The sequence below is a fragment of the Manacus candei genome, unplaced genomic scaffold, assembly GCF_025592945.1.
Source record: "Manacus candei isolate 608988 ecotype Guabito, Panama unplaced genomic scaffold, ASM2559294v1 h1tg000037l, whole genome shotgun sequence".
NCBI lineage: Eukaryota > Metazoa > Chordata > Aves > Passeriformes > Pipridae > Manacus > Manacus candei.
The window spans coordinates 10,082,362-10,093,595 of NW_026138085.1; the positions used below are offsets into that span (position 1 = coordinate 10,082,362).

An 11,234-nucleotide genomic window follows, 5' to 3' on the forward strand; every position below is an offset into this window, starting at 1 on the left:
GAGAGGGCTCTGAGCCCGAGAGGGTGGGGGGTATGAGCCGGAGACCTTCGGGAGCTGGTTGTGTTCCCGTCACCGCGGGGGCTGCCGGACACTAGGTGGGCTCTGCCCGGTACCTCTGGTCCCGGCGGGAGGGTCCTGCCCAGCACTCCCCGTGCCCTGCGCCCAAGATGGCGGCGGCCGCCAAGATGGAGGGGCCCTTGAGGGGCCCCCGCTCCCACCCGCAGCCACGAGCCCCCGTGTGCGGAGCCGGCGCGGCAGAACCGCGGCCCGCCGAGCCCCGGGCGGAGCAGCCGGGCAGCCCCGGCCCGCCGTGCCCGCTGCAGGTGGCGGGGAGGCGGGACGCGACCGCGGGGCCGCCCCGGCGCTGATGTCAGCGCGGCCGCCCCGCCCGCCGCTGCAGTGACAGCGGCGGCTCCGCCCGGGCACAGTCGGGCCCAGCCCAGACGAGCCGCGCAGCCGGAGCGGGAGCGGCGCGGGCGGGCCGGACATGGCCGACGACTTCGGCTTCTTTTCCTCGTCCGAGGGCGCCGGCGCTGAGGAGGACCCGGCCGCCGCCTTCCTGGCCCAGCAGGAGAGCGAGATCGCGGGTATCGAGAACGACGAGGGCTTCGGGCCGACCGACGGCGAGGCGGCCGCCGCCCCGGGCGGGCAGACGGCCCCACCGGAACAGGGTGAGCGCCGGGCGGGCACGGCCGCGGGGACCGCCCGGCTGCGGCCCCGGCGGGCACGGGGGACTGCCACCCCCGTGGGGTAAGGGGAGGCTGTGCCCCCTCCTGCCCCGAGGGTGGGGAAGGGTCCTCCGGGCCGCGCGCCCGCGGGGCTGAGGCTCCCCGTGGGACGCACAGCACCCCCCACGGTGGGTGATGGGGTCCGTGCTGCACCTCACGGGTAGGGGATGGGGTGTCCGGGTGGGCCCGGCTGGCAGCCGGCAGCAGTAAGGGCTGTCTGCGCCTGTGCTTGGGCCCAAAGGGCTTCAGAACATCGGGATATGGCGTGAATCCTGAGCTGGGATGTGCTGGCCGTGGGGCGATTTTTCTCCCATGTGCCCAGGCTGCGTTCCCCGGGCTGGATGGACTCCCATGTCCATGTCTCAGTGCCCCCAGCTATGGCAATGTAGGAGGCATCCAGGCGGAACTGAGGAGCAGTGACAGCCTTGTCACTGTCCCCGCAGACGGAGAGCCCTTTGGAGTGTAAAATGGAAGAAATTCCCATTGGGAACATCGTGGTCGCAGGCCCTGCAGATAGAATGTGCTAATCCTGATCTCTTGCCTCCAGTGTGCAGGGGTCAGTGGTCTGCTCTCGGCACGGGCATAGGGATGCTCTGACTTCTTCCCCTATTTCAGCCCCACAAGGTCTCCTCGTGCTGGCTGTGGAGCAGTGGTTTTACTGCTGTGCACACAGGGCCGTGGAGGCAGATCTGGGCCTGGAGAGATGTTGACAGCCACAGTGATAAATGCAGTCAGACAGGCTAGAGCTGGGTGTAGTCGTGGGGGTGAGCACCATGGGGCAGAGCTGCACTGTGGCTGTGCCTGTAGCTGTCTGGCCAGGAGAAGGCCTGTGCTGGTCACTGGGGAGAGCTTAAGGCCTGGAGTGTGACTCCTTCAAAGCCTCTTCTCTCCCAGCAGCAAAGCCCACTGCCTGGGGCTGGCATTCTGATGCTAGTGTGCAGCTCTCTGGGCCTGTCAGTGGTGCCTCATTCCCAGCCCTGACCTTGCAGGTCATCCCAGATGGCCTCTCAAGGACCTTGGCCTGCATCCATGCCTTCCTCTCCTGGGGGAGCACATGGAGTATTTCCATGGGCCCTGTCCCTGGAGAGTTGTCTCAGCACTCAGCCAGCAGCTTCTGTGTCCATCAGCAGCCTCTGCAGGTGGGAGTTGGTCACGTGTTTCTTCAGTCAGAGCAGCAGCCTGTGTCCATGCCTGGAAGTTTCCCTAATCTTCAGATAAGATAAAACACCAGTGAAAACACCATAAAGACATAAATGCCTGGAGAGGCTTGTGTGGGAGAGCGGGAGGTGCTTGCTGGATCCCACCAAGGACAGGGCACTGTTGGAGTGTTGTGGATGGGTGTGCTGGGCTGGAAATGGCACAGACAAATTCCCAAGAACTGATTTGCTTCAGTTTTCCTGAACACCAGCCCTACCGAGATCACCTGCACCTGCCATAGTTGTGTTCTTCTTTCTCTCTTCTTTTTTCTCCAGCTGGTTTCCAGAATGGAGGAGCCACTGTCAACGGAGATGTGTTTCAGGTGAGAGCTCAGCCCTTCCCTGGCCCAGGGCTGCTAAGGGAAATTGGGTGGGTGTGGGGCCAGCACTCTGCTGCTCTGCCCCCAGTTTTGACTGGAATTTGCTATCCAGCTGCAGAACAGCTACGGTGTTCCTGGAAGGGTCTGGGTCTCCTGGGGGAGTCCTGGCTGCTCCATTCTCTTTGAAGAGAAGATGTGTCCCACCTGCCATGACCTGCCCCACATCTGTTTGCAGGTGGCCTGTGCCATGAAGGAGTGCCTGGGCCCTAAGAGCAGGTGACAAATCCTCCATTCTCCACAGAAGGCCCCTCTCTTCAGCCTGGGTAGCTTCTGGAGATGTCTAGGGCAGGCAGGAGCATCTCTTGGCAGAGGCCAGAGCCAGGGCAGGCCTGCCATGGAACACATGCTTTGCTGTCTTGGCAGCATCTCCCATGAAAACCACTTGCCCCATGGCCAGAGGTGTTGGGGGGAGCCCACCTGTGTCTCAGCTCCTTCTGGGAGCCCGAAGCCCAGCTCTGCTGGCTACAGGAGATTTCGCCAGCATCTGACAAGTCCTTCACCTCACTTGGTGCCCAGCAGTGGGGTGTCTGCACAGCCCGTGCCTGGCTTACAGGTTGATAATCACATCAGTAATGGGACAGACTTAATTAGATTGAGGATCTTGGAGAAAGACGTAATCCCATTGCTGAGCTTGGTGTCAGCATGACTGGGCATCCTGGCCAGGAAGGTGTTATGGGAGGTGCTGAGCCAGCGCCTCCAAGGCCTGGTGGGGCCGTGCAGGCAGCTTGGCACAGGAGCGAGGGAAGCAGCTCAGTCCTGGGGCTGCCTTGGCCCTGCTGAGAGACAGGGAATCCCTGGGAATGTGTCCCAAGGCCAGTGGCTGTCCTGTGCTGTGGGGCTGCCCAGAGGATGCAACAGCTGTGATGGCAGTGAGCGGCAAGGCAAGGCAGGGAACGCTGGGAAGTATTTTTGGGTGACACGGCTTGAGGCTGGGAGCTGGAACAGCAGCCTGAGCAGCGCTTTGGGGACCCTGTCCCAGATGTCCCAGGCCGTCACCCTTCCTACCTCCGATCTTGGCTTGTCAGTGCTGGGAGTGTGGAGTCCTGATCCCTGCCAGCTGTTGGAGGTGGCTGGGCTGGGCTGTGGGAAGAGCTGGTGCTGATGGCAAGGTGCTCATGTCCTGCAGGAGTCCAACGGCCCCACGGATGCCTACGCAGCCATAGCCAAGGCTGACCGGCTGACCCAGGAACCCGAGAGCATCCGCAAGTGGAGGGAGGAGCAGAAGAAGCGCCTGGAGGAGCTGGGTGAGGACCCAAGGCCGTGTGTGGCTGTGCTTGTGGCGCCTCATGATGTGGCAGTTGGGGCCCTTGAGTCCCTCACCTGCTGCATCCCAGAGAGGTGTCTTGTGCCCCTGCCAAAGATCTGCTGTCCTTGGAGCAGTGGGGCCTTTTGGCCAGTACAGTGGGGCCAGGTCTGGGTGGCTGCAGCTGCCCTGCCTGCTGAGGGGCTGCCCAGCACACCCAGTGGGTGCCAGCCTGGCTGATGGGCTCTGTCTCACTCTGGCCTTAGATGCAGCATCGAAGGTGACTGAGCAGGAATGGCGTGAGAAGGCCAAGAAGGACCTGGAGGAGTGGAACCTCCGTCAGAATGAGCAGATGGAGAAGAACCGGGCAAACAACAGGTATGTTGGGGCCAGCATGGCCATTAGACTGTGATGGGAGCTGCTGTTCAGCCAGGTCTGCCTTCCTGGGTAGTCTGGGGGCCTTTTTCCCGACAGTGGGGCCCAGCCCTGCAGGGATGGAGCTTTGCCAAGTAAGGGGAGAGGCCCCAGGGCTTGGAGTGGCTCCAGTGGCTATGCAGAGCCACCCTGGCTGGGACCACACTGGGATCACCCTGGGATCTCAGTGCCTCCTGCCCATGCATGGGTCTCGCAGGGGGGCAGGGTTGGGCTCCAGGTTCTCCTGGTGCTGCGATGTGTGGGTCACACTCTTTGGGAGGACTAACCCCCTCTGTTCTCTCTTTCTAACCCTCTGCCTGCCTGTCGCTCCGCTCCGCTCTCTCTCTCTCTGTGCCTGGGGTAGGATCGCTGACAAAGCCTTTTACCAGCAGCCGGACGCCGATGTCATTGGCTACGTGTATGTGCCTCTTACACACCGTATCCTGCCCCACAAGCTCTGGGGGTCCCTGCCCCAGCACTGGCTGACCAGCCAAGGGGAGGGGGGTGCTGGGAGGTCCTGGGCTCTGATGAGGTCCCAGAGGGAGAACGATGCAGCTGAACGTCTCAATGGTAGAGTCTTAGGAGGCAAGTGGAGCTCCTGGAAATGCCCCTGTGGGAGCTGGTTGAAGAGGCAAAGCTGTGGGCTCTTAAGCCTTTTTGGGGGTGTTGGGGGATGGAGAAGTCTTGGGAGCACATGGATATCCCAGCACCCCTGGATGAATGATGTCTTGGGTGAGTGCAGCCAACAGCAGCCTTGAACATCGCGTGTCTCTGGCTCCTAGAGGACACTGAGCTCATTGTCTGGAGCAGGGGATAGGAAGCAGGGACACAAGGGGAGAACCTCCTTGAAAAGGGTTCTGCCAGTGACAACCCTCAACGTCTCTGCAGGGCATCGGAGGAGGCATTCCTGAAGGAGTCCAAGGAGGAGACCCCGGGCTCTGAGTGGGAGAAGGTGGCCCAGCTGTGTGATTTCAACCCCAAGAGCAGCAAGCAGAGCAAGGATGTCTCGCGGATGCGCTCGGTGCTCATCTCCCTGAAACAGACGCCCCTGTCCCGCTAGCTGTGCCTGGCACAGCTGGGAGCACTGCGGGCACGGCCGGGATCACCGAGTCGGGTGGCTCCAGGGGCCAGCCCAGGACAGGCCTCCCACTGCCTGCTCCCTGGCCTGCACCTCGGCTGTGCTCGAGTCACTGGTTGTAACTCTCCCCATGGTTTTCCTTTGCTTAAAAGGTGCATCGGTCTCTTTTTACACTTATTTATAAATCACTGTGGCATTTCCCTGGGAAGCGGCACTGGGTGGCAGAGCTGAGTTAAGGAGGAAGCCCTGGCCCAGGGTCTGCAGGAGCCTGGCTGAGTGAGCAGGGAATATCTCACTCTGTGTTCCCACCTCACCCCTGTGCTGGGAATAAAACTGCCTGTGGCTGTCCTGGCAGCCCTGTGTTCAGGCCTCGGTCCTATCCCTGAGGCAGGGATCCCAGTGGGGTCCAGCCTGGTTGTGCACCCCAAAAAGCTGATGGAGTTCCAGCATCAGTGTCCCATCTGTCCTGCAGTCCTGGCAGTACAGTGCTGCAGGGCACTGGAGAAGGGTCAGGGGGTGAGTGTGCAGGAAGTTTTCTGTCCCTCTCTCATGACCACCAGCAGTTGGGAATGTGGGATGCCAGGCTTTGAGAGCCCTTGGCTTTGCTCTGCTCCTTCCTCTGCTACTAGAAGGGGAGATGGAGGCTGTGTGGTTGCAGGGAAGGAGGTAGGAAGGTCCAGCTGCTGTGGGGCAGGTCAAGCTCTCCCAGCTTCCTAACCCAGGATGGAGGGTTGGGCAGAGTTCTGGTGCTGGGGCTTGTCCTGTCCCTGAGAACAACCTGCACATCTGTCTGCAGCTGCTCTGCCCCCTGGCTTTGCCCACCTAAGGCATCGTGGGGAGATGCCTCAGTCCCGCTCCCCGCCTGAACACTGGCTTTCTCTCCTCTGCTTGGCAGGGCTGGCACCAGCCCTGGGAACCTGCACAACTCCTGAGTAGCAGGAGAGGGACAGCCTTGAGCTTGTGCCCTGCATCTGGGAGCTTGGAAAGGGCTTGCAGCAGCTGGGGGAACATGGAGCAGAGGCCACAAAACACTTGAGCCTCACTGCAGAGCCCTGCTCAGCTGGAAATCAAGTGTGCAGAGCTGTCCTGCCCTGAAGTTGTGGCTCCAGAGACAGGAATGTCACCTGTGCTGCTGCTGCTGCAGCCATCAGGGGGATGGTCAGGCACCTGTGGCTCTGGGGCACAGGCTTAGCAGTGGGCTGGGAAGGGAAATGGGTGCATAGGGAGTCACTTGGTGTTGTGTGTTGGGATTGTGCCCCTCTGCCCATAGAGCTGATCACTCCTGCCTGGTCCCCCTGCCCTCCAGCATGCGTAGGCACCTCTGCTGTGCTGCAGGACACCTTGGGACTTGGCTGCCTGCCTCTGCCTTTCCCTGCAGAGCAGTGGGAAGCACCTCTGGCTGCTTCTGGGGGGACAGCGTGCCCCCCATCCCATGCTCTGTTCCTCCAGGCCCCGCAGGCAGCCAGGCCCCTGGGTCCCCCAGCTGCCGTGTGCTCCATGTGAGGCCGGGGCAGCTCCCGGGGAGCCGTGCCCACAGCTGTTCTACATCCCCTCGGCTTTGGTTTCTGTGACTGTCCAAATTATCTGTTACAATAAACCGACATCTCCAATCCTATGGAGCACTGTCATCTGTGTGTTAGGGACACACATGCTGCATTCAGGAGAACCCACAGCCATGAGGCCTCCTGCGGGAAGGATGGGGCTGGAAGAGCAACGTATCCTACAGGAAAAAGCAGGAGTGAGGGGAGGGGACTGCCAAAGCAGCAGCACATCCCAGAGAACTCAGCCAGGCCCTGTTTTGGAATCATGAGTTCCCAACTTGTTTTCACAGGGAGTTTCATCTCTCATGCCCTGTTTGCATCACCACAGCTCCAAGGCAGCTTCCCTACACTGCTTACTGTTGTGGCTTCTCAATGCTCTGCAATCCAGTATCAGTCACAATCTCCCTGCAATTCACCTTATTGCTCACCCGTTGCAATTGAACAGGTCACACATCCTCCCCAGACTGCTCCCCCGTTGCTTATGGACTCTGTCCTGCCAAGACCGAGCCATAAACAGCTGTTCCTTCCTAGCTGGGCAGCTCATTTCTCAAATGCTGGTGCACTGCATGACTAAAGCCACACCTCAGTGCAGACCACGACCCAGAGGACATGATTTTAACAGGCTGTGACAGCACCAAGCAGGGACAAGAGTTCTCACAGGGGTAACGAGCCTTAGTGACACAACATTGGTGTTGCAGGATAAGCCCTCAAGGAATCAAAAAAAAGCCACGGCCCAAATTTCAGGATAATCACAAAATGTATTCACCCCATTTCCAGTGCTCTGGACTACAGAGCCTCTCCAGCAGTGGCTCCACCAAGACATCAAGACAGTTCCTCAGAAAACTCCATCCACAGCCAGGATCCATCCCGGGGTGGTGGGTGCTGGCCAGCGGCCGCAGCTCCTCTCCTGCCCGAGGTCACTGTCTGGATTTCAGGGCCGTGACAGCCATGCCCCCCAGCAGGGCCGCGAAGGTGAAGCCCTGGGCCAGGATACGCGCCCGCATCATCAGCTGTGACCGGCGGGTGTTGCCCCTCTTGAAGCAGATCAGGCCGTAGGTCAGGACGCCGACGGTGCACAGGCAGCCTGGGGAAAGGACGAGGCTGTGAGCGAGGAGCAGCTCCCCCCGCGCTTCCACAGCACCCCCACACCCGGGCCGGCTCCACAGCACTCCCACACCCGGGCCGTGCTCGCCCGGGGGGCGGCCGGGCCGGGGCTCATGAGGGACCGACTCCTCACCGGCCCGCACCGCCCCGGCCCTCGCCCCTCACTCAGCACCGTCAGCCCCCCTCCCGCTCTCACCGAGGGGCACGAGGGGGTTCTCGCGGGTCTTGCGCAGGAACTTGTCCCCAAATCCCTCCTCCCTGAACACGGGCAGCATGGGGCGATCCAGCGGCGGTGGCGGCCCGGCCGCCATGGCCAAGGTGACAGCCGCGGCCCCTCCCGGCTGCCGTACCCCCGCCCCGGTGCAGTGCATGCCGGGGGTTGTAGTCCACTGTAGAACACACCCCGCGTGGCTCTGCGGTCGTGGGACTACACTTCCCGTGACGCCCCGCGGCGCGGCCAGGCAGCCCAGTACCCTGTGCCGCACGGGTACTCACAGGGGCCCGCCATGCCGAAGGCGAAGGGGAAGAGCCGGCGGCACAAATACTCCTACAACCTCAACCGCAAGCGCCTCTACCGCAGCGCCCGCCGCCGCGCCGCGCCTCGCATCGCCTGGTGAGGGCCGGGGGCATGGGCGCGGGCCGAGGGCGGGTGGGAGCGGGCGCCTCGTGGGGAACCTGCAGCGCGTGTTGGTGGGGAGGGGGAGCACAGCCGTGATGTCCCTTGTCCCCGCACAGCTCGCACATCCGCCATGCCTGGGACCCGAGCAAGTCGGTGGCGCAGAACCTGGCCGAGATGGGCCTGTCCGAGGACCCCAATAAGGCCCTCCCCATACCGAAGAAGCTGGTAAGTGTGGCCGGGGGAGCTCGGCGGAGGCTGCACCTTTGTAGGGGCTGTGGGGGGTTGGGGAAAGCAGCGTGGAGAGCAGCCAGCCTCAGAGCATGAGGCAAGTGGCTCTGGATCCGTCTCCAGCAGGTGGACGCTGTTTCTTATGTTGATCTATGTACTTTTCTCACCAAAATCCTGGCGTGGGAACGAGCTATAGCACCACAGAGACATAATGGACTTTAGAACAAGTATAGACTTTAGAACAAATATAAATAACGTCATCTCCTGGGATTTGACAGAGACAGGTGGGGTTGAGAACGGTGCAGCCAAGTTGCTCCTGATAACAAAGAAGGGCTCTTTGTGCACAGCAGTGCCACCATGGCCCATCAGCATCTGTGAGCAGCCAGGTGGAAGGTGGCCCCACAAAGGTTCCACTCAAGGGAAAAAATCAGAGTGATCTTGTTTGCCACTTATCTCCTTTCAGACAGCGTTGCTGAGAAGACAGGCTGGTCTACAAGCCTCTTTAATGTCACATATAAGGCTCTGCTTAAACCAGCTGAGATTTCCTGGCCCTTGCAGCCATGTAGAAGCAGTCAGGAGTTTTGGGAGCAATGTGTGTGGACACAGCCCTCTTCCAAACAGACTTTTCTTGAGTGTTCTTTTCTCTCGTGTAACACAGGGGGTGGAAGCGGAAAGCAATGGACAACAGTCACGAAAGAAAATAGTGCGGAAGCCGTACGTGGTGAATGGTCAGTGCTGCATGTGGGGTTCTCCCAAGGCCCTGGGGAGTATTTTGTCTCTCTGTGCTGTGCCAGGGGCAGGGAAGAGTGTTATTTCTTGTCCAGGCTCATGGGCTTGTGGAGGCCCTGGGCAGCAGTTGGCTGGGGGTTCCCAACCAGGCCAGAGCAGGACAGCAGCTCTGCCATTCCCCTGGATCTGTCTCATGAATTTCTTTTACCTTTTCAAGGAGTAATGTCCATAAACTAAAACACAACAAGCTCCACTTCAACACAAGGAAAAAACTTCTCACCGTTCAGCGTGACAGAGCACTGGAACAGCTGCCCAGGGAGGGTGTGGAGTCTCCCTCTCTAGAGACATTCCAAACCCACCTGGACACATTCCTGTGTCACCTGCTCCCGGTGACCCTGCCATAGCAGGGGGTTTGGAATGGGTGATCTCCAGAGGTCCCTTCCAACCCTAATGATTTTGTGATTCTCTCCTGGGCTGCCTTTCCCCAAGAGCGCTCTTGTCACTGTGAAACATGCTGGTGTGTGGCTCCAGGGTGACAAGAAGCCATGGTTCAGTATCCAGCATGTTTTAGTGGTGGGCTGGGCAGCTCTGAGCAGTCACACTCTGCAGCCTGGGCAGAAAGGGCCCTCTCCCATGGTGTGAGCTGGAGAGGAGCTGGAGCACAGGCCTGGATGCCTGCAGCCCATGCAGAGGGCTCTTGTGTTGTCCGTTTTCCTGCACCATCATGCTGAGAAGTGTCCCTGCATGCGTGAGCAGCCAAACTGTGCAGCAGGAGTCTGCAGCACGGGCAGGCTTGACCCTGGGGAGAGGCTGGGAACCTCTGAGAAGGTGTTGCTTCCTTCCCCTATTCATGCTGTCTCTTTGCCTAGAGATGGAATATGAGGCCAGCCTCCCTGAGAAGAAGTCAAACACGCTGTCACGGGACCTCATTGACTACGTGCAGTACATGATACGGAACCATGGGGAAAACTACAAGGTATGGCCTGGCTGTCCCAGGGCAAGGAGAACCCAGAGAGTCCTTGCTCCTGGACCTTCTGCAGGATGGGAATTGCTAATCCTCTCTGTCCCGGATCCTGTTTTGCAGTCAGCTGATTGTTAAGGGAAAACAATGCTTTGAACTGTGGCCAGGTCCCTGTGAGTCAGGGAGTGATTGCGCTGGCGTGGGAGGGATGGGTTGGTGTTTGCTCTTGGGGCTGCTCCTCTGACTTACCCTCTTCTTTGTCACAGGAAATGGCTCGAGATGAGAAGAACTACTACCAGGATACTCCCAAGCAGATTAAGAGAAAGATCAATGTGTACAAGAATTTCTATCCCGAGGAGTACAAGGAATTCATTGCATCACTCAAGCCGGAAAAGATGGATGTGCAGTGACTGCCCTTTTTCCTCGTTTACCTACAAGTGCAGGCTTGACATGACCATTTTCTGAACTGAAAAAAGCCTCTGGAGGTGGAGAAAGGACCCTCATTAGACAGAGATGGTTTTAACCAGCCATGAAAGGCTCTTTGGCATTGGCACTGACTGTGCTGTGCTGCTCACTTTCTGTGTGGCAGCTGGCACTTTTTTTGCTTTGTTGAAATAAAATATTCTTTCAAGCTGGTGTGAATGTCTTGCTCTGGGCTCTTGCTTGGTGCAGCCCTGCTTTAGAGAGCTCCTGGTGCCGACCTGTGTGAGGGGTCACCCTCCGTGGTGACAGGGCTTGGGCCCACAGGGTGTGGGCAGCACTCAGACCTTGGCTGATTGCCCTGTAGGCAGCAGAGTGGGGCCATGTGCTGCTTCCTTCCCCTGCTGGTGACCTTCCTGCCTGCAGTGTGGGAGACCAGGCTGGGGTCCCTTCCCTGCTGAGGAGCTGGAGGGCAGTGCAGAGCTTTTATGACAAAAGGAAGGAGCAGCGGTATGAAGGGTTTCGCAGCAGGGACAGGCTGGTGTGTACTCCTGCTCCTTGATGGGCTCCAAGCTTCCACAATTGGTTTTCCA

General features: G+C 59.7%; 3 protein-coding genes across 4 annotated transcripts; 2 read left to right on the forward strand and 1 right to left on the reverse strand.

Annotated features, from left to right (window-relative positions):
• Positions 1 to 389: 389 nt before the first annotated feature.
• CLTB (clathrin light chain B) lies at positions 390 to 5,216 on the forward strand. 2 transcript variants are annotated; one of them, XM_051793486.1, is made up of 6 exons: positions 390 to 671; positions 2,201 to 2,247; positions 3,431 to 3,548; positions 3,814 to 3,925; positions 4,326 to 4,379; positions 4,850 to 5,216. In XM_051793486.1, exons 1-6 carry the CDS (start codon positions 488 to 490, stop codon positions 5,019 to 5,021), a joined length of 687 nt encoding a protein of 228 aa, XP_051649446.1. In that variant the 5' UTR covers positions 390 to 487; the 3' UTR covers positions 5,022 to 5,216. The 2 variants fall into 2 exon arrangements, with proteins under 2 accessions (XP_051649446.1, XP_051649447.1); XM_051793487.1 differs by lacking the exon at positions 4,326 to 4,379 and having other exon boundaries at positions 392 to 671.
• A 2,102-nt stretch (positions 5,217 to 7,318) lies between these two features.
• Positions 7,319 to 8,038, reverse strand: HIGD2A (HIG1 hypoxia inducible domain family member 2A). Its single transcript, XM_051793433.1, has 2 exons — positions 7,881 to 8,038; positions 7,319 to 7,664 (listed from the first exon to the last, which is right to left on the reverse strand). The coding sequence occupies exons 1-2, from the start codon at positions 7,993 to 7,995 to the stop codon at positions 7,498 to 7,500; spliced, it is 282 nt and encodes a 93-aa protein (XP_051649393.1). The 5' UTR covers positions 7,996 to 8,038; the 3' UTR covers positions 7,319 to 7,497.
• Positions 8,039 to 8,149: 111 nt separating this feature from the next.
• On the forward strand, positions 8,150 to 10,852 carry NOP16 (NOP16 nucleolar protein). Its single transcript, XM_051793432.1, has 5 exons — positions 8,150 to 8,297; positions 8,420 to 8,528; positions 9,190 to 9,259; positions 10,130 to 10,236; positions 10,488 to 10,852. The coding sequence occupies exons 1-5, from the start codon at positions 8,191 to 8,193 to the stop codon at positions 10,629 to 10,631; spliced, it is 537 nt and encodes a 178-aa protein (XP_051649392.1). The 5' UTR covers positions 8,150 to 8,190; the 3' UTR covers positions 10,632 to 10,852.
• Positions 10,853 to 11,234: the final 382 nt, after the last annotated feature.

Excerpts from the sequence above, each read along its gene's own strand:
- HIGD2A (XM_051793433.1), bottom strand. The coding sequence starts at position 7,995 with ATGGCGGCCGGGCCGCCACCGCCGCTGGATCGCCCCATGCTGCCCGTG. Across the intron at positions 7,665-7,880 it reads GAACCCCCTCGTGCCCCTCG|GCTGCCTGTGCACCGTCGGC; the intron begins GTGAGAGCGGGA and ends TCCTTTCCCCAG.
- NOP16 (XM_051793432.1), top strand. The coding sequence starts at position 8,191 with ATGCCGAAGGCGAAGGGGAAGAGCCGGCGGCACAAATACTCCTACAAC. Across the intron at positions 8,529-9,189 it reads TCCCCATACCGAAGAAGCTG|GGGGTGGAAGCGGAAAGCAA; the intron begins GTAAGTGTGGCC and ends CGTGTAACACAG. Across the intron at positions 9,260-10,129 it reads GAAGCCGTACGTGGTGAATG|AGATGGAATATGAGGCCAGC; the intron begins GTCAGTGCTGCA and ends CTCTTTGCCTAG.
- CLTB (XM_051793486.1), top strand. The coding sequence starts at position 488 with ATGGCCGACGACTTCGGCTTCTTTTCCTCGTCCGAGGGCGCCGGCGCT. Across the intron at positions 672-2,200 it reads GACGGCCCCACCGGAACAGG|CTGGTTTCCAGAATGGAGGA; the intron begins GTGAGCGCCGGG and ends TTTTTTCTCCAG. Across the intron at positions 4,380-4,849 it reads GCCGATGTCATTGGCTACGT|GGCATCGGAGGAGGCATTCC; the intron begins GTATGTGCCTCT and ends ACGTCTCTGCAG.